This window comes from Bubalus bubalis, chromosome 16, assembly GCF_019923935.1.
Source record: "Bubalus bubalis isolate 160015118507 breed Murrah chromosome 16, NDDB_SH_1, whole genome shotgun sequence".
Taxonomy (NCBI): Eukaryota; Metazoa; Chordata; class Mammalia; order Artiodactyla; family Bovidae; genus Bubalus; species Bubalus bubalis.
Window position 1 is genome coordinate 35,293,172 of NC_059172.1, and position 19,415 is coordinate 35,312,586.

Below are 19,415 nucleotides of genomic sequence, written 5' to 3' on the forward strand. Positions count from 1 at the left end.
TCCTTATGAAGGACATAGGGCACGTTACCAAATTATCAACATAAATTTATCCTCCTCTCTCTCTCTTTCTCTCCCTCCTTTCATGAAATTCAGGTGAGGAAGAAAAAATAAAACTTCTCATCAATAGGCAAACACACAGATTAGGTAAAGGAACTTTGAATGAAAACTCCAAGAAAGGATATTTTGAATGGTTGTTTCATTAAAACTGTGAATGTATATCCATAATTTTATTAACTTCACTAGACTGAAGGTTTCCTTCATTTTTGTGGCTATGTCCTAGTAGTGCCTGGCTTTGCTGTATAACACACACAGAAAATACCAGCGTGTTTACATGGAAGACATATCAGATACGAGCATAGGAATGGACAGTGCAACAGAACTGGTAAAAATAATAATTTCAAATTTGTATCAAGCCTTATTATGTGCTAAGTGTTCCCTAAAATCTGTTCTAACCACTTTACATGGCTTATCTAATTTAATGGTCACAAATACCTGATAAACTAGTTATTATTGGTATCCCAGTTTTACATGGAATGGAACTCAGACATTGGAAGACTTTCTCAAGGTCACATCACTAATGAGTATGTAAAGCCTGCTTTAAAATCCAGGGATCCTAATGACAGAATTCACAGTTATAACCACGAAACTGTTCTAATTTACCTTGTAGATGCATGTTTTTTCTAAATGATTGGAACATAAGAAAAGACAGTCTTAAATTTCCTCTTTGTATATTCACAGTGATATTGCCAGGTCATAGACAAAAAGAAATGTCTAGCTTATATGGATAAAGAAAAATAAATATATTTGTAGTTTATCTATATTGTGCATAGATATCCATGAAAACAGACCAGGGAATAACGTCTGGGCTTAGAAGTCTTTTGGGTATTTTACATGCGGAGTGACTCCTTTTATAACTGAAACCCACAGTCAGTATTTGGATTAGCTGACTAAGTTTTCCTTTCATACTTGGGAAATTAGGTTTTCCAGTTTTAAACTGCATTTGATAATTTTCACCCCAGAGCCACTTCTGAGCAACAGCTCTGCCATTTTTCCAGCTTAATATGCAAGCCTGAAATAATACAAAACACACACACACACACACACACACACACACACACACACAGAGGGTTTCCTATTGCTTGACTTCTCTGCGACCTAAGCTTCCCTGGGGCTTCCCTGGTGGCTCAGCTGGTAAAGAATCCGCCTTCAATGCAGGAGATCTGGATTCAATCCCTGGGTTGGGAAGATCCCCTGGAGAAAGAAATGGCTACCCACTCCAGTATTCTGGCCTGGAGAATTCCATGGTATTGTCCATGGAGTTGCAAAAAGTTAGGCGCGAGGGTTTCTCTGGTGGCTCAGCTGGTAAAGCATCCTCCTGCAATGTGGGAGACCTGGGTTTGATCCCTGGATTGGGAAGACCCCTGGAGAAGAGAATGGCTACCCACTCCAGTATTCTGGCCTGGAAAGTTTCATGGATTATATATAGTCTGTGGGGTTACAAAGAGTCGGATAGGACTGAACGACTTTCACTTTCATAACAAAGACAAAATATGTGTCTGTACATTACCATTTGTTCTTTATCAGTATGTGTTAACATTGCACTGAGGTCAAAGTATGATAGAATATTTGAAGAACTCTCACTTTTCAAATGAGGCTTTTGAAAATTGACATATATTACCTTATAGAGCAGTTTTAGATTTTCAGAAAATATGAGAAGCTGCAGAGTTTATGTATGTCCCCCATACCCCATCCACCCAGCTCTGTCTTAATCTTAACCTCTTACATTAGTGTGATACATTTGTTACAATTGAAGAGCCAATATAGACACTTTATTAACTACAATCCATAGTTTATACATTAGGATTCACTCTTTGTGTTATATATTCTATGAGTCTTGACAAATGTATAATGACATGTGTCTGCCATTACAGCATCATACAAAATAGTTTCACTGCCCTACGGATCCCCTGTGTTCTATCTATTTATCCTTCCTTCCCTTTAACCCCTCTGACAGCCACTGATCATTTTCATTCTCTATAGCTTTTTTTCCCCCCACAATGTCCTGTAGTTGATTGGAATCATATTGTACTGTAGGCTTTTCATATAGGCTTCTTTCACTTAGCAATATACACTTAAGTTTCTCCCATACCTTTTATGGCTTGATTAACTCACTTATTTTTATTCCTGAATGACATTCTATTGTATCGGTATACCACAATTTATCCATTTATCTAGAGAAAAATATCTTGTCTTCATTTCTTTAAAAAATATTGTGTAAGGAATTTCCTTTGTAGATAGATAAGTAGGAAAGGAGAGATTGCACCTATCTGGTTTGGGAACTGATCTCAACTTATTGCACTTTAATAGAAGTTTCATTATTAGTTTCAGCCTGTTTCCTCATGGTGTTCTATGAAGAGATTATGTTTTGGAATGAAAGAGTGTGTGTGTGTGCTCAGTTGTGTCCTACTCTTTGTGACCCTGTGGACTGTAGCCCACCAGGCCCCTCTGTCCATGGGACTTTCCTGGTGAGAATACTGGAGTGAGTTGCCATTTCCTTCTCCAAGAATGTAAGAGGCAAGTACTCTAATCATAGCTCTAGGTCTGAGAATGGATAGTCCTCTGAGGCTTAATTTTATCTTCTGTAAATGGGGTATAATAAACCATACCCACTTTGGGTCTATACTCACAATATGACAAATGTGAAACATTTAGCAAAGTATGCAGATGTATTGTAATTTGTTAACAAAATATAACTTTGTTTTTTTGTTATTATCCTTAATATCCTAGCAAGCCATGTTTTTAATCCACGGATTTGTTAATCCTTGCAGCTAGGTAATATAATGTCAGCTAGGCCGGTAAGTGAGGACAACAGAAGCCTGGATTTTATCTATTATGAGAAAGTAATTGGCTGGGCAGTTGGTTAGTTTCAGCCTCTCTAAGATATCTTTTCAACTCACAAATATCTGAGACTTGACCCTAGGAGAAGGTGATGGCACCCCACCTTAGTACTTTTGCCTGGAAAATCCCATGGGTGGAGGAGCCTGGTGGGCTGCAGTCCATGGGGTTGCGAAGAGTCGGACACGACTGAGCGACTTCACTTTCACTTTTCACTTTTCACTTTCATGCATTGGAGAAGGAAATGGCAACCCACTCCAGTGTTCTTGCCTGGAGAATCCCAGGGACGGGGGAGCCTGGTGGGCTGCCGTCCATGGGGTCACACAGAGTTGGACACGACTGAGGCGACTTAGCAGCAGACCCTTGGAACTATATACAATGTGGTCTTGTCTACAAACCAACTCAGATGTGCTTGTTTCTGAGATGATTCTGAATATCAAGTTCATCCAGATCCATCATTTTGAGGATTGCAGATACTCTTAGCTGGGTTCTCTACTCAGAATCTCTAAGGCTGCTGTCAGTGTGTCTGCTGGGCTGCATTTTCATCTACAGACACTACTTTTCTTCCTCCCTTCCTCCTTCACTTCCCTCATTTCTTTCATTTCTTTCACCAACTTTAAAATTTCCTTTCATATGCCAGACATAATGATACATGGTGGTCTGTTCCATCATACATCTGAGAGACCCTCCCTGACTAACCTTGTTGTCCAGTAGTGTCTGACTTTTTCGATCCCATGAGGGTTGCCAGGCTCCTCTGTCCTCCACTGTCTCTTGGAGTTTTCTCAGATTCATGTCCATTGAGTCAGTGATGTTATAGAAGGAGCAAGTGTCTTTCAATATAATAGCTATACTCACTGTCCACAGTGATTTTGGAGCCCCCCAAAGTAAAATCTGTACAACTTCCACTTTTTCCCCTTCTATTTGCCATGAAGTGATGGGACCAGATGCCATAATCTTTATCATGTCCATCCTTGCATGAAATTTTCCTTTAATATCCCCAGTTTTCTTGAGGAGATCTCTAGTCTTTACTATTCTATTGTTTTACTCTATTTCTTTGCATTGTTAACTTAAGAAGGCCTTCTAAGAAGGCCTCTCTTCTTTCTATTCTCTGTAACTCTGCATTCATTTGGGTGTATCTTTCTCTTTCTTCCCTGCTTTTCACTTCTCTTTTCTCAACCGTTTGTAAAACCTTCTCAGAAAATCATTTTGCCATCTTGCATTTTTTTTTTATTTCATGTGCTTTTGATCACTGCCTCCTATACAGTGCTTTGAACTGCTGTCCATTGTTCTTCAGGCACTCTGTCTACCAGATCTAATCCTTTAAATCTACTCATCACTTCTACTGTATAATCATAAAGGATTTTATATAGGTCATACCTGAATGACCTCGTAGTTTTCTCTACCTTCTTCAATTTAAGCCTGATTTTTGCAATAAGTAGCTGATGATCTAAGCCACAGTCAGCTCCAGGTCTTGTTTTTGCTGGCTATATAGAGCTTCTCTTCTTTCACCTTCATCAAGAGGCTTTTTAGTTCCTCTTCAATTTCTGCCATAAGGGTGGTGTCATCTGCATATCTGAGGTTATTGATATTTCTCCCAGCAATCTTGATTCCAGCTTGTGCTTCTTCCAGCCCAGCATTTCTCATGATGTACTCTGCACATAAGTTAAATAAGCAGGGTGACAATATACAACCTTGACGTACTCCTTTTCCTAGTTGGACTGTAAGAAAGCTGAGTGCTGAAGAATTGATGCTTTTGAACTGTGGTGTTGGAGAAGACTCTTGAGAGTCCCTTGGACTGCAAGGAGATCCAACCAGTCCATTCTGAAGGAGATCAGCCCTGGGATTTCTTTGGAAGGAATGATGCTAAAGCTGAAACTCCAGTCCTTTGGCCACCTCATGCGAAGAGTTGACTCATTGGAAAAGACTCTGATGCTGGGAGGGATTGGGGGCAAGAGGAGAAGGGGATGACAGAGGATGAGATGGCTGGATGGCATCACTGACTCGATGGACATGAGTCTGAGTGAACTCCGGGAGTTGGTGATGGACAGGGAGGCCTGGCATGCTGCAATTCATGGGGTCGCAAAGAGTCGGACAAGACTGAGCAACTGAACTGAACTGATAGAGCTTCTAAATCTTGGAGTGCAAAATATAATCAATCTCAATAAAGCAGTTTTAAAACTTAGTGTAGAAGACAGAGGAAATATATAATCAATGTTGTCATTATTGACAATAAAATTGTGTTTCACTTACACAATTTGCAAAGTAGAAAGCTACTAGATAGTAGCTATCCAAAAATATCTAGTGCTAAACAAATAAGGAAACAGAATGGGTATGATAAGTACTAGTATAATGATTAATACACAAATGATAATAACATAAGATGCTAATGCACTAAGATGTAATCAAGTATCATATATGAATGTATAAAATTGAAAGAAGAAAGTTAAGAGATGTTATAGAGATGTTATCTTAATAGTGATTTTAAACAAAAGGATCCCCGAGGTTGGGAAGATCTCCTGGAGGAGGAAATGGCAACCTACTCCAGTAGTCTTGCCTGGGAAATCCTACTGTTCATGGTGTAACAAAGAGTCAGACACAACCGAACAACTAACACTTTCCCTTTCAGGTGTCATCTAAGTCAGAGAAGAGTAATAACCGTTCTTGCATAAATACCTCACTTAGAAAGGGAACGGAATAATTTCCATTGGTTTACATAGTGATAAAGGGGTACTGGTTTGATAATTGCAAAATTTTAAGAGTTCCTTCGTGCTTACAAGCACAAGATGGCAGTGTTCCCTCATGTATGGATCTCAAATGACACATAATAGCAAAGTTTTTTCCTTCTAGTTATTTTGCGATATAGTTGACATACATGCCTGCCTACTCAGTCATGCCCAATTCTTTGCAACTTCATGGACTGTAGCCTTCCAGTCTCCTCTATCCATGACATTTCTCAGGCAAAAATACTGGAGTGGGTTATCATTCCCTTCTCCAGGTAATCTTCCCGACCAAGGGATTGAACCCGCATCTCCTGTGTCTCCTGCATTGGAAGCAGGTATTCTCTAGGACCGGCATAATCCCTAGGACCTTCCCAATTCTGTGTCTATTTTTTAGTTCTGTAGTCCCCTTATTTTATTTTATAGTCTTAGTATTCATAGTTCTTTTATTCCACCAAGTATTTATTCAGTTGGAACCCTCCTGTCTCCCATTGTATATCTAAACTCAGCATCCAGAAGAGGTAGGATCAGGATTTCCTTTAATTTGTCCACTTTTGTCTCTGTTAGGTGTTCTTCAGTTCCTGTGGAAAATCCCGCTGTCTCATCCTGAACACCAAATCTAGACATTAACATACTGAACTTAAATCTAGAATTTACACATAAGAATCTGTGATTTGGGCATTTACTTACCTTTTCAATTTTATAGGTCCCTCATAGCATTGATAGCATTGAAGACTTCATTTGTTAATCTGTGCTTTTAATTTTCAATTATATATTTTTCATTTGAATTTTTAAAAAATATTCCCGTTTCTTCCTGAATATTGAAATCATACTTTTTTTGGTATGTTTATTCACAATTATTTTATTTAAAAAATTTAATATAAATTTATTTATTTTAATTGGAGGCTAATTACTTTACAATATTGTATTGTACTTTTGTATTGTATTGTGCTTTTAATTTTCAATTATATATTTTTCATTTGAATTTTTAAAAAATATTCCTGTTTCTTCTTGAATATTGAAATCATACTTTTTTTGGTATGTTTATTCACAATTATTTTATTTAAAAAATTTAATATAAATTTATTTATTTTAATTGGAGGCTAATTACTTTACAATATTGTTTTGCCATCATGTTACCCATCCTGAACCCCGCCTCCCACCTCCCTCCCCATACCATCCCTCTGGATCATCCCAGTGTACCAGCCCCGAGCATCCTGTATCATGCATCAGACCTGGACTGGAAATCCGTTTCATATATGATAATATACACGTTTCAATGCCATTCTCCAAAATCATCCCACCCTCGCCCTCTCACACAGAGTCCAAAAGACTGTTTTATACATCTCTGTCTCTTTTGTTATCTAGCTTACAGGCTTATCGTTCAGTTCAGTTCAGTGGCTCAGTCGTGTCCGACTCTTTGCGACCCCATGAGTTGCAGCACGTCAGGCCTCCCTGTCCATCATCAACTCCTGGAGTTCACTGAGAGTCACATCCATCGAGGCAGTGATGCCATCCAGCCATCTCATCCTCTGTCATCCCCTTTTCCTCTTGCCCCCAATCCCTCCTAACATCAGAGTCTTTTCCAATGAGTCAACTCTTCGCATGAGGTGGCCAAAGGACTGGAGTTTCAGCTTTAGCATCATTCCTTCCAAAGGACACACAGAGCTGATCTCCTTTAGAATGGACTGGTTGGATCTCCTTGCAGGCCAAGGGACTCTCAAGAGTCTTCTCCAACACCACAATTCAAAAGTATAGATTCTTCGGTGCTCAGCTTTCTTCACAGTCCAACTCTCACATCCATACATGACCACTGGAAAAACCATAGCATTGACTAGACAGACCTTTGTTGACAAAGTAATGTTTCTTCTTTTGAATATGCTATCTAGGTTGGTCATAACTTTCCTTCCAAGGAGTAAGATTATTTTAATTTCATGGCTGCAGTAACCATCTGCAGTGACTTTGGAGCCCAAAAAACTGAAGTCTGACACTGTTTCCCCATCTATTTCCCATGAAGTGATGGGACCAGATGCCATGATTTTAGTTTTCTGAATGTTGAGCTTTAAGCCACTTTTTCACTCTCCTCTTTCACTTTCATCAAGAGGCTTTTGAGTTCCTCTTCACTTTCTGCTATAAGGGTGTTGTCATCTGCATATCTGAGGTTATTGATATTTCTCCTGTCAATCTTGATTTCACCTTGTGCTTCATCCAGCCAAGTGTTTCTCATGATGTACTCTGCATATAAGTTAAATAAGCAGGGTGACAATATACAGCTTTGAAGTACTCCTGATGGTTATCGTTACCATCATTCTAAATTCCATATATATGCGTTAGTATACTGTATTGGTGTTTTTCTTTCTGGCTTACTTCACTCTGCATAATAGGCTGCAGTTTCATCCACCTCATTAGAACTGATACAAATGTATTCTTTTTAATGACTGAGTAATACTCCATTGTGTATATGTACCACAGCTCTCTTATTCATTTGTCTGCTGATGGACATCTAGGTTGCTTCCATGTCCCGGCTATTGTAAACAGTGCTGCGATGAATATTGAGGTACAGGTGTCTCTTTCAATTCTGGTTTCCTTGCTGTGTATGCCCAACAGTGGGATTTCTGGGTCATCAGATCAGATCAGATCAGTAACTCAGTCGTGTCCGACTCTTTGCGACCCCATGAATCGCAATACGCCAGGCCTCCTTGTCCATCACCAACTCCCAGAGTTCACTCAGACTCACCTCCATCGAGTCAGTGATGCCATCCAGCCATCTCATCCTCTGTTGTCCCCTTCTCCTCCTGCCCCCAATCCCTCCCAGCATCAGAGTCTTTTCCAATGAGTCAACTCTTCGCATGAGGTGGCCAAAGGACTGGAGTTTCAGCTTTAGCATCATTCCTTCCAAAGAAATCCCAGGGCTGATCTCCTTCAAAATGGACTGGTTGGATCTCCTTGCAGTCCAAGGGACTCTAAAGAGTCTTCTCCCACACCACAGTTTAAAAGCATCAATTCTTCAGCACTCAGCCTTCTTCACAGTCCAACTCTCACATCCATACATGTTCTGGGTCATAAGGCAGTTCTATTTCCAGTTTTTTAAGGAATCTCCACACTGTTCTCCATAGTGGCTGTACTAGTTTGCATTCCCACCAACAGTGTAAGAGAGTTCCCTTTTCTCCACACCCTCTCCAGCATTTATTGATTGTAGACTTTTGGATCACAGCCATTCTGACTGGCGTGAAATGGTACCTCATTGTGGTTTTGATTTGCCTTTCTCTAATAATGAGTGATGTTGAGCATCTTTTCATGTGTTTGTTAGCCATCTGTATGTCTTCTTTGGAGAAATTTCTATTTAGTTCTTTGGCCCATTTTTTGATTGGGTGTTTATTTTTCTGGAATTGAGCTGTAGGAGTTGCTTGTATATTTTTGAGATTTGTTGTTTGTCAGTTGCTTCATTCGCTATTATTTTCTCCCATTCTGAAGGCTTTGTTTTCACCTTGCTTATAGTTTCCTTTGTTTTGCAGAAGCTTTTAAGCTTAATTAGGTCCCATTTGTTTATTTTTACTTTTATTTCCAATATTCTGGGAGGTGGGTCATAGACAATCCTGCTGTGATTTACGTCAGAGTGTGTTTTGCCTATGTTCTCCTCTAGGAGTTTTATAGTTTCTGGTCTTATGTTGAGATCTTTAATCCATTTTGAGTTTATTTTTGTATATGGTGTTAGAAAGTGCTCTAGTTTCATTCTTTTCCAAGTGGTTGACCAGTTTTCCCAGCACCACTTGTTCAAGAGATTGTCTTTTATCCATTGTATATTCTTGCCTCCTTTGTCAAAGATGAGGTGTCCATAGGTGCGTGGGTTCATCTCTGGGCTTTCTATTTTGCTCCATTGATCCATATTTCTGTCTTTGTGCCAGTACCATACTGTCTCGATGTCTGTGGCTTTGTAGTAAAGCCTGAAGTCAGGCAGGTTGATTCCTCCATTTCCATTCTTATTTCTCAAGACAGATTTGGCTATTCAAGGTTTTTTGTATTTCCATACAAATTGTGAAATTATTTGTTCTAGCTCTGTGAAAAAATACCATTGGTAGCTTGATAGGGATTGCATTGAATCTATAGATTGCTTTGGGTAGTATACTCATTTTCACTATATTGATTCTTCCAATCCATGAGCATGATATATTTCTCCATCTATTAGTGCCCTCTTTGATTTCTTTCACCAGTGTTTTGTAGTTTCTATATATAGGTCTTTAGTTTCTTTAGGTAGATATATTCCTAAGTATTTTATTCTTTTCGTTGCAATGGTGAATGGAATTGTTTCCTTAATTTCTCTATTTTCTCATTGTTAGTGTATAGGAATGCAAGGGATTTCTGTGTGTTGATTTTATATCCTGCAACTCTACTATATTCATTGATTAGCTCTAGTAATTTTCTGGTGGAGTCTTTAGGGTTTTCTATGTAGAGGATCATGTCCTCCGCAAACAGTGAGTGTTTTACTTCTTCTTTTCCAATTTGGATTCCGTTTATTTATTTTTCTACTCTGATTGCTGTGGCCAAAACTTCCAAAACTATGTTGAATAGTAGTGATGAGAGTGGACACCCTTGTCTTGTTCCTGACTTTAGGGGAAATGCTTTCAATTTTTCACCATTTAGAATAATGTTTGCTGTGGGTTTGTCATATATAGCTTTTATTATGTTCAGGTATGTTCCTTCTATTCCTGCTTTCTGGAGAGTTTTTATCATAAATGGATGTTGAATTTTGTCAAAGGCTTCCTCTGCATCTATTGAGATAATCATATGGCTTTTCTTTTTCAATTTGTTAATGTGGTGTATTACATTGATTGATTTGCGGATATTGAAGAATCCTTGCATCCCTGGGATAAAGCCCACTTGGTCATGGTGTATGATCTTTTTTAATGTGTTGTTGGATTCTGATTGCTAGAATTTTGTTAAGGATTTTTGCATCTATATTCAGCAGTGATATTGGCCTGTAGTTTTCTTTTTTTGTGGGATCTTTGTCAGGTTTTGGTATTAGGGTGATGGTGGCCTCATAGAATGAGTTTGGAAGTTTACCTTCCTCTGCAATTTTCTGGAAGAGTTTGAGCAGGATAGTTGTTAGCTCTTCTCTAAATTTTTGGTAGAATTCAGCTGTGAAGCCGTCTGGACCTGGGCTTTTGTTTGCTGGAAGATTTCTGATTACAGTTTCAATTTCCATGCTTGTGATGGGTCTGTTAAGATTTTCTATTTCTTCCTGGTCCAGTTTTGGAAATTTGTACTTTTCTAAGAATTTGTCCATTTCTTCCACGTTGTCCATCTTATTGACATATAATTGCTGATAGTAGTCTCTTATGATCCTTTGTATTTCTGTGTTGTCTGTTGTGATCTCTCCATTTTTATTTCTAATTTTATTGATTTGATTTTTCTCCCTTTGTTTCTTGATGAGTCTGGCTAATGGTTTGTCAATTTTATTTATCCTTTCAAAGAACCAGCTTTTGGCCTTGTTGATTTTTGCTATGGGCTCTTTTGTTTCTTTTGCATTTATTTCTGCCCTAATTTTTAAGATTACTTTCCTTCTGCTAACCCTGGGGTTCTTCATTTCTTCCTTTTCTAGTAGCTTTAGGTGTAGAGTTAGGTTATTTATTTGACTTTTTTCCTTGTTTCTTGAGGTATGTCTGTATTGCTCTTAACTTTCCCCTTAACATTGCTTTTATAGTGTCCCACAGTTTTTGGGTTGTTTTGTTTTCATTTTCATTCGTTTCTTTGCATATTTTTATTTCTTTTTTGATTTCTTCTGTGATTTGTTGGTTATTCAGCAGCGTGTTGTTCAGCCTCCATATGTTGGAATTTTTAATAGTTTTTCTCCTGTAATTGAGATCTAATCTTACTGCATTGTGGTCAGAAAAGATGCTTGGGATGATTTCAATTTTTTTGATTTTACCAAGGCTAGGTTTATGGCCCACGATGTGATCTATCCTGGGAAGGTTCCGTGTGTTTTGAGAAAAAGGTGAAATTTATTGTTTTGGGGTGAAATGTCCTATAGATATCAATTAGGTCTAACTGGTCTATTGTATCATTTAAGGTTTGTGTTTCCTTGTTAATTTTCTGTTTAGTTGATGTATCCATAGGTGTGAGTGGGGTATTAAAGTCTCCCACTATTGTTGTGTTATTGTTAATTTCCCCTTTCATACTTGTTAGCATTTGTCTTACATATTGTGGTGCTCCTATGTTGGGTGCATATATATTTATAATTGTTATATCTTCTTCTTGGATTGATCCTTTGATCATTATGTAGTGTCCTTCTTTGTCTCTTTTCACAGCCTTTGTTTTAAAGTCTATTTTATCTGATATGAGTATTGCTATTCCTGCTTTCTTTTGATGTCTATTTTCATGGAATATCTTTTTAAAGCCCTTCACTTTCAGTCTGTATGTGTCCCCTGTTTTGAGGTGGGTCTCTTGTAGACAACATATATAGGGAGCTTGCTTTTTTTTTTTTTTTTTTTTATCCATTCAGCCAGTCTTTGTCTTTTGGTTGGGGCATTCAACCCATTTACGTTTAAGGTAATTATTGATAAGTATGATCCCGTTGCCATTTACTTTATTGTTTTGGGCTCGAGTTTATACACCCTTTTTGTGTTTCCTGTCTAGAGAAGATCCTTTAGCATTTGTTGGAGAGCTGGTTTGGTGGTGCTGAATTCTCTCAGCTTTTGCTTGTCTGTAAAGCTTTTGATTTCTCCTTCATATTTGAATGAGATCCTTGCTGGGTACAGTAATCTGGGCTGTAGGTTATTTTCTTTCATCATTTTAAGTATGTCTTGCCATTCCCTCCTGGCTTGAAGAGTTTCTATTGAAAGATCAGCTGTTATCCTTATGGGAATTCCCTTGTGTGTTATTTGTTGTTTTTCCCTTGCTGCTTTTAATATTTGTTCTTTGTGTTTGATCTTTGTTAATTTGATTAATATGTGTCTTGGGGTGTTTCGCCTTGGGTTTATCCTGTTTGGGACTCTCTGGGTTTCTTGGACTTGGGTGATTATTTCCTTCCCCATTTTAGGGAAGTTTTCAATGATTATCTCCTCAAGTATTTTCTCATGGTCTTTCTTTAAGCTATGAAAAGATCTGTGTTAATAAGAGAGATCCCTACTCATGAAATTAAAAGACACTTTTTCCTTGGAAGAAAAGTGATGACCAAACTAGACAGCATATCAAAACCAGAGACATTACTTTGCCAACAGAGGTCCATCTAGTCAAAGTTGTGTTTTTCCAGTAGTCATGTATGGATGTGAGATTTGGACTATAAAGGAAGCTGAATGCCAAAGAATCGATGCTTTTGAACTGCGGTGTTGGAGAAGACTCTTGAGAGTCCCTTGGACAGCAAGGAGATCCAACCAGTCCATCCTAAAGGCAATCATCCTGAGTATCCATTGGAAGGACTTATGCTGAAACTCCAATACTTTGGCCACCTGATGTGAAGAACTGACTCTTTGGAAAAGATCCTGATGCTGGGAAAGATTGAAGGCAGAAGGAGAAAGGGACGACAGAGCATGAGATGGTCAGATGGCATCACCGACTCAATGGACATGAGTTTGAGTAGGCTCCAGAAGTTGGTGATGGACAGGGAAGCCTGACTGACACACTGCAGTCCATGAGGTCACAAAGAGTTGGACCCGACTAAGTGACTGAACTGAACTGAACTGAACTACTCATGAAAGAGTCATTGAATCATGCATAAAAGAGCCCAGATGATTAAATTTCAGAGGATTTGATAATAGACCTAAGATGTTATATGGCTGTTGTGACAGACAGCCTGGCAGTAAACATATAGACTAGTTAAGTACTGATGTATTTAAATGTCTGAGGGAACTGATTTTTTTCTTTTTTTTTTAATATCATTGTGAATTAGGAATAGCACATGATGTCAGGCATATAACTGAATCTTCAAACATTGACCAAGCCAGTCTCATAACTGCAGCAGCCATGTAGATGGGTTAGCCACTGTTCTGGGAAATCACCATCCACATGAGCAGAACCCTAAAACTGATATTCATTAAAGCTATTATTGTACTTATGGAGTATTGGGCAAACCATTCAAGTCTCTAAGCCTCCATTTACATATATATAATATTTCCATCTGTTCACATCACTGAGATACTTTATGGTACAAATATGATTATCAAAGTGAAAAAATTCAAAATGTGGTAAGCATTTTTATAAATAATTTAATTGTCTATACAGTATTGTGGGACAAGGCTTGTTATCTCTGTCAATGAAATACATTAAAACAATGAGCAGAGGAGCAAAACAAAAATATCAAGAGAGTGGCACTATGTTATTGCAACTATAGTGGACCACTGAATCGCAGTCTGTGGGTGAGTTAATTTCATTCTAATATCTAGGGATGATGAGATTGTGATGATTGATATTTTTCTTGTAGTTGTCAGAGATGGCCAAAGGCCGTGTCCATAGATGGCAACATCAGAAAACTTGTGAGTTCCAGTGACAATAAAAGGGATCTATCAACAAACTGACAAAAGTCTCATATCAATTATTATCAGTGGAACAAATAATAGAAATTCACATAAATAAAACTCTTGCGTCATTGCAGGGTATTACTGTTAGTCTTTGCAACCCAATGGACTGTCCATGGAATTCTCCAGGCAAGAATACTGGAGTGCTTGCCATTCCATTCTCCAAGGGATTTTCCTGATATCCTGACCCAGGGATTGAACCAGGGTCTCCCACACTGCAGGCAGGTTCTTTACCACCTGAGTAATAATTTCAGGGTAAGTACATAAAGAAACTTTGGTGGAGAATATGAAAGAGAAACCAAATTCCAAATACTCTGGACTGTAAATTGCTGCTGCTGTTGCTAAGTCGCTTCAGTCGTGTCCGACTCTGTGCAATCACATAGATGGCAGCCCACCAGGCTCCCCCGTCCCTGGGATTCTCCAGGCAAGAACACTGGAGTGGGTTGCCATTTCCTTCTCCAATGCATGAAAGTGAAAAGTGAAAGTGAATTCGCTCAGTCGTGTCCGACTCTTCGCAACCCCATGGACTGCAGTCCACCAGGCTCCTCCATCCATGGGATTTTCCAGGCAAGAGTACTGGAGTGGGGTGCCATTGCCTTCTCTGAGACTGTAAATTAGGTCAGCCCTATTTACCCTTGGATGATTTTGGGTCTGATTCCCATTTAAACCAGTTTGAGTGCCTGTCTGTGTGCCTCTTTCATCTATGCACACTTGCTGCACAGTTCATATCTTATAATGTTACTTGATTATTCTTGTGGGCTTTATCTATTGGTTAAAATAAATCCATGCATTCATTTCTTTAAGTTTTTCTGCCATACATTATAAAATGTTTCCACCTAGTATCATTGTTAGAGAAAATGAATGCGTTAGGGTTGTGTGTTATTCCTTTTAGGAGTTCACATTTTTGTGGTAGAAAAATGGCTCCATAGGACAGTCTCATGACAAGCTCTAATTCTAGTATTGAACAGTTGGCTTCATTCTACCTCTCTGGGATTCCTGGCTGCGAGGATGTTCAACACTTTATTTCCATCCCCTTTTGTGTGTTGTATCTGATTGGAATAGTGGGCAACTGTACAGTTCTTCACATCATCCACACTGACAAGAGTCTCCATGAGCCCATGTACTACTTCCTGGCCATGCTGTCCCTCACAGACACGGGCATGTCCATCTCCACCCTGCCCACAGTACTGAGAACCTTCTGGTTTGATGCTAAGGAGATTGAGATGAATACTTGTGTAGCCCAGATGTATTTTATTCACACTTTTTCTCTAATGGAATCAACTGTGCTCCTGGCCATGGCTTTTGACTGCTATGTTGCCATCTGTGATCCTTTGAGGTATTCCAGCAACCTTACCCCACAACGCATTGTCTACATAGGGGTCTTCATTGTAATCAGATGCTCCACTCTCCTCCCTGTTGTTCTTGTTCATATCCCCACATTTTCTTTCTGTCACTCCCATGTTCTCTCCCACTCCTTCTGCTTACATCAAGATGTCATCCAATTGGCCTGTTCTGACATCTCATTCAATGTTTTGTATGGCTTGTTTGTTGTTGCATTTTATTGGGGTGTAGATTCTCTAGGAATCTTTTTATCTTATGCTCTCATCCTCTGCTCTGTGTTGCACATTGCATCCCGGGGAGGGAAACTCAAAGCCCTCAGTACATGTGTCTCCCATATTTGTGCTGTGCTCATTCTATATGTGCCAATGATAGGGTTGTCCTTAGTGCATCGTTTTGTAGAACATTCCTCTCTCATTATTCATATTACCATGGCAGATATTTACCTGTTAGTGCCACCAGTTCTCAACCCAATTATTTATAGCATCAAGACAAAGCAGATTCACCAAGGCTTCCTAGGGATATTATTATCCAAAAGGATCAGGCTTGCTCACACTTAGAAGATATATGATCCCCTTTCAACCTTTACATTCATTTTCTTCATCCTGAAGATAACCTGTCAGAAATTCTTGGACACATTTTGTACATATAGTTCCATGATAGTCAATAAATTCTACATGTCACCTCAAGACAAATAGTTGTACTTATTTCTATCATTACTTCCTTGCTTTATATCATTTCAAAATCTTTGTGTCAGAAGATTTAGTAAGATGGAATTTATTTCATTCAGCTATTTTATGGTGATATTTTCCATTTAGATTTTAAGATAAAATCAAGTTTCCATGTTAAAACTAAGATAGAGAAGTTAACTATTCAAAGGAAAAAGAGATAATATATAGTAGAGTTGGTGTTGATAGCTAGGTACATTTTGTTTCCATTGAGGCAAATTAGACTTCATTCTCCATATTTTAAGTCACATAATAATCAAATGAATGTTTGATTTTAGAGATGGGATAAATGAAAATATTGCATTTATGTCCTTTACATCTACTCAAATGATTGTCAGAAAAAAAGCTAGACAGTAGATGCATAGACATATTTTTCATCAGTGGAGAAAACTCACAAGATAAATCCAGACTTCACACAAAAGGGGCTCTCTACTCATGAAATGGGGTAGAAAAAAAGTAAAAATCCTTTGGTTAATGTACACTCCTATTAAGTCTAATATAACATGTGCAGGCTGGTTCCAAATAGGAAAAGGAGTACGTCAAGGCTGTATATTGTCGCCCTGCTTATTTAACTTATATGCAGAGTACATCATGAGAAACGCTGGTCTGGAGGAAGCACAAACTGGAATCAAGATTGCCAAGAGAAATATCAGTAACCTCAGATATGCAGATGACAGCACCCATATGGCAGAAAGTGAAGAAGAACTAAAGAGCCTCTTGATGAAAGTGAAAGTGGAGAGTGAAAAAGTTGGCTTAAAGCCCAACATTCAGAAAACTAAGATCATGGCATCTGGTCCCATCACTTCATGGGAAATAGATGGAGAAACACTGGAAACAGTGGCTGACTTTCTTTTGAGGGGCTCCAAAATCACTGCAGATGGTGATTGCAGCCACGAAATTAAAACAAACAAACAAAACGCTTACTCCTTGGAAGGAACATTATGACCAACCTAGACAGCATATTAAAAAGTAGAGACATTACTTTGTCAACAAAGGTCCATCTAGTCAAGCCTATGGTTTTTCCAGTGATCATGTATGGATGTGAGAGTTGGACTGTAAAGAAAGCTGAGCACCGAAGAATTGATGCTTTTGAACTGTGGTGTTGGAAAAGACTCTTGAGAGTCCCTTGGCCTGCAAGGAAATCCAACCAGTCCATCCTAAAGGAGATCAGTCCTGGGTGTTCATTGGCAGGACTGATGTTGAAGCTGAAACTCCAATACTTTGGCCACCTGATGTGAAGAGCTGACTCATTGGAAAAGACCCTGATTCTGGGAAAGATTGAGGGCAGGAGGAGAAAGGGACAACAGAGGATGAAATGGTTGGATGGCATCACCAACTCGATAGACATGGGTTTAGGAGGACTCCGGGCGTTGGTGATGGACAGGGAGTCCTGGCGTGCTGTGGTTCATGGGGTCGCAAAGATTCAGACACGACTGAGCAACTGAAATGAACTGAACATTTGCAGAACTTTGAACAAAAATAAACCAAGAGAGATTCCCTCCAGTTCACCATTAATTGTAACTGCCCACCACCCTTGCTGTCTCTCACAATTCCCTAGAAAATAAGAAGAAAGACACTTTCAACAGCTAAGCTTAAAGTACACATTTTAACGAAAGAATCAAAATGGATCTAAGACAATTAGATAATTTTTAAGAGAATGCTAACTAATAATTTTTGTACAAACACTATTTTAAATCACCCCAACACCCCTGCTTTGTTAAATTATGAAAAGCAAAAAAAAAAAAGTAAATATTTTATACAAGGGTATGGCTGGAATATTCATTGGAAGAACTGATGCTGAAGCTGAAGCTCCAATACTTTTGGCCACCTGATGCAAAAAACTGACTCATTAGAAAAGACCCTGATGCTGGGAATAATTGAAGATAGGAGGAGAAGGGGATGACAAAGGATGACATGGTTGGATGGCATCACCAACTCAATGGACATGAGTTTGAGCAAATTGCAAGAGATAGTGAAGGCCAGGGAAGCCTGCCATCCATGGGGTCAAAAAGAGTTGAACACAACTGAGAGACTGAACAACAATGGCTAGATAATTGAAAAGCAGAAAAATACAGAAAGTAACTTTAAAAATAAAACTATACAGAACCATAGTTTTCAAAAATTCTTTTAAAAAGTAACGTAAACTCAGGAAAGAGAATTACAGTAGACAACAAACTCTGCAGTTCCAAATGAATTGAAAACAGAAAAAAATCTGCCAAAATATACCTTAAAATTAAATCAGATAAGAAGACAGAATTTTTACCAAAATGAGTCACTGAATGCTGGAGAACACCAAAAAGAATTTTTTAAAAAATGTGCTATTAAGATTTACACATGATGGTAGCATTATTTCTTCATCCTAGCTATGTGCAGGCTGAGCTCCAGGGCAAACCTGTCGTATTTTCTTTGTCTATTAAAGAATTTGTTTAACATCCCTTTCTAAAAGAGTCTTCTTTTCTCCTTCATATCTAGGCTTACTTTCACTCTGTCCTCTCCTTACTCTTCATTAGTCACAGTTTTTTTCTCCTTGTTATATGTAGAAAAATTAAATATGCAAAGATTTATCTGAAGCTTTCTCTCTTCCACTTGGGAAACTGATGTTCTTGAGTTGAATCCCCCCATTTTGGAAGAAAAAGCAACTTTTTAGTCTGATTAACCAAGAAATGAACATTAAGCTTCTTATTAAAAAATGATAATTGCACATATTAAATCTTGACTATATAATAAGCTTGTAGATAGTCATGATGATAAACCAGAGACAGAGATAGAAATTGACAGAATGTGTACACATATATATAAGGCAGAAATTTCTCCTTTGTATTAATTAAGGTTATATTAGGCGAGGAAAAGTCATTCTCAAACTGCATAAGGACTTTGATAAAGGCATCAGGGGGTTATTTAAAATATGTGTGCAGGATTTATGAAAACCAAAAAGAAATATTTATTTGTATGTCTTATTTACTAAAATATGAAAGGGACAGGAAGGATATAGAGAAGGACACTCAGCATGAGTTTTCCCTTTCTGTAGAGAGATGCAGCCACCATGAGGAAGCCACAGTGAGGGTTGGTGGGGAATCAAGGGAGTAAACCCTCCAGCTGTATGTTTTTCTGTATTCCTGTTTTGTGCCATTTCCATTGTTGATCAAATCAAACCAGAAGTCAGAGGGCAAAATGGCCTGTTGAGGCAGCTCACTGTGGTCAGGAGACAGAACATAGCAGATCTGGAA

The 19,415-nt window shown here is 38.5% G+C and overlaps 1 protein-coding gene across 1 annotated transcript; it reads left to right on the plus strand.

Annotated features, from left to right (window-relative positions):
- The first annotated feature begins 15,060 nt into the window (after nucleotides 1-15,060).
- Nucleotides 15,061-18,459, plus strand: LOC123329639 (olfactory receptor 51G1-like). The gene is made up of 2 exons (XM_045162861.1): nucleotides 15,061-15,960; nucleotides 18,415-18,459. The coding sequence occupies exons 1-2, from the start codon at nucleotides 15,061-15,063 to the stop codon at nucleotides 18,457-18,459; spliced, it is 945 nt and encodes a 314-aa protein (XP_045018796.1).
- The last annotated feature ends 956 nt before the right edge of the window (nucleotides 18,460-19,415 follow it).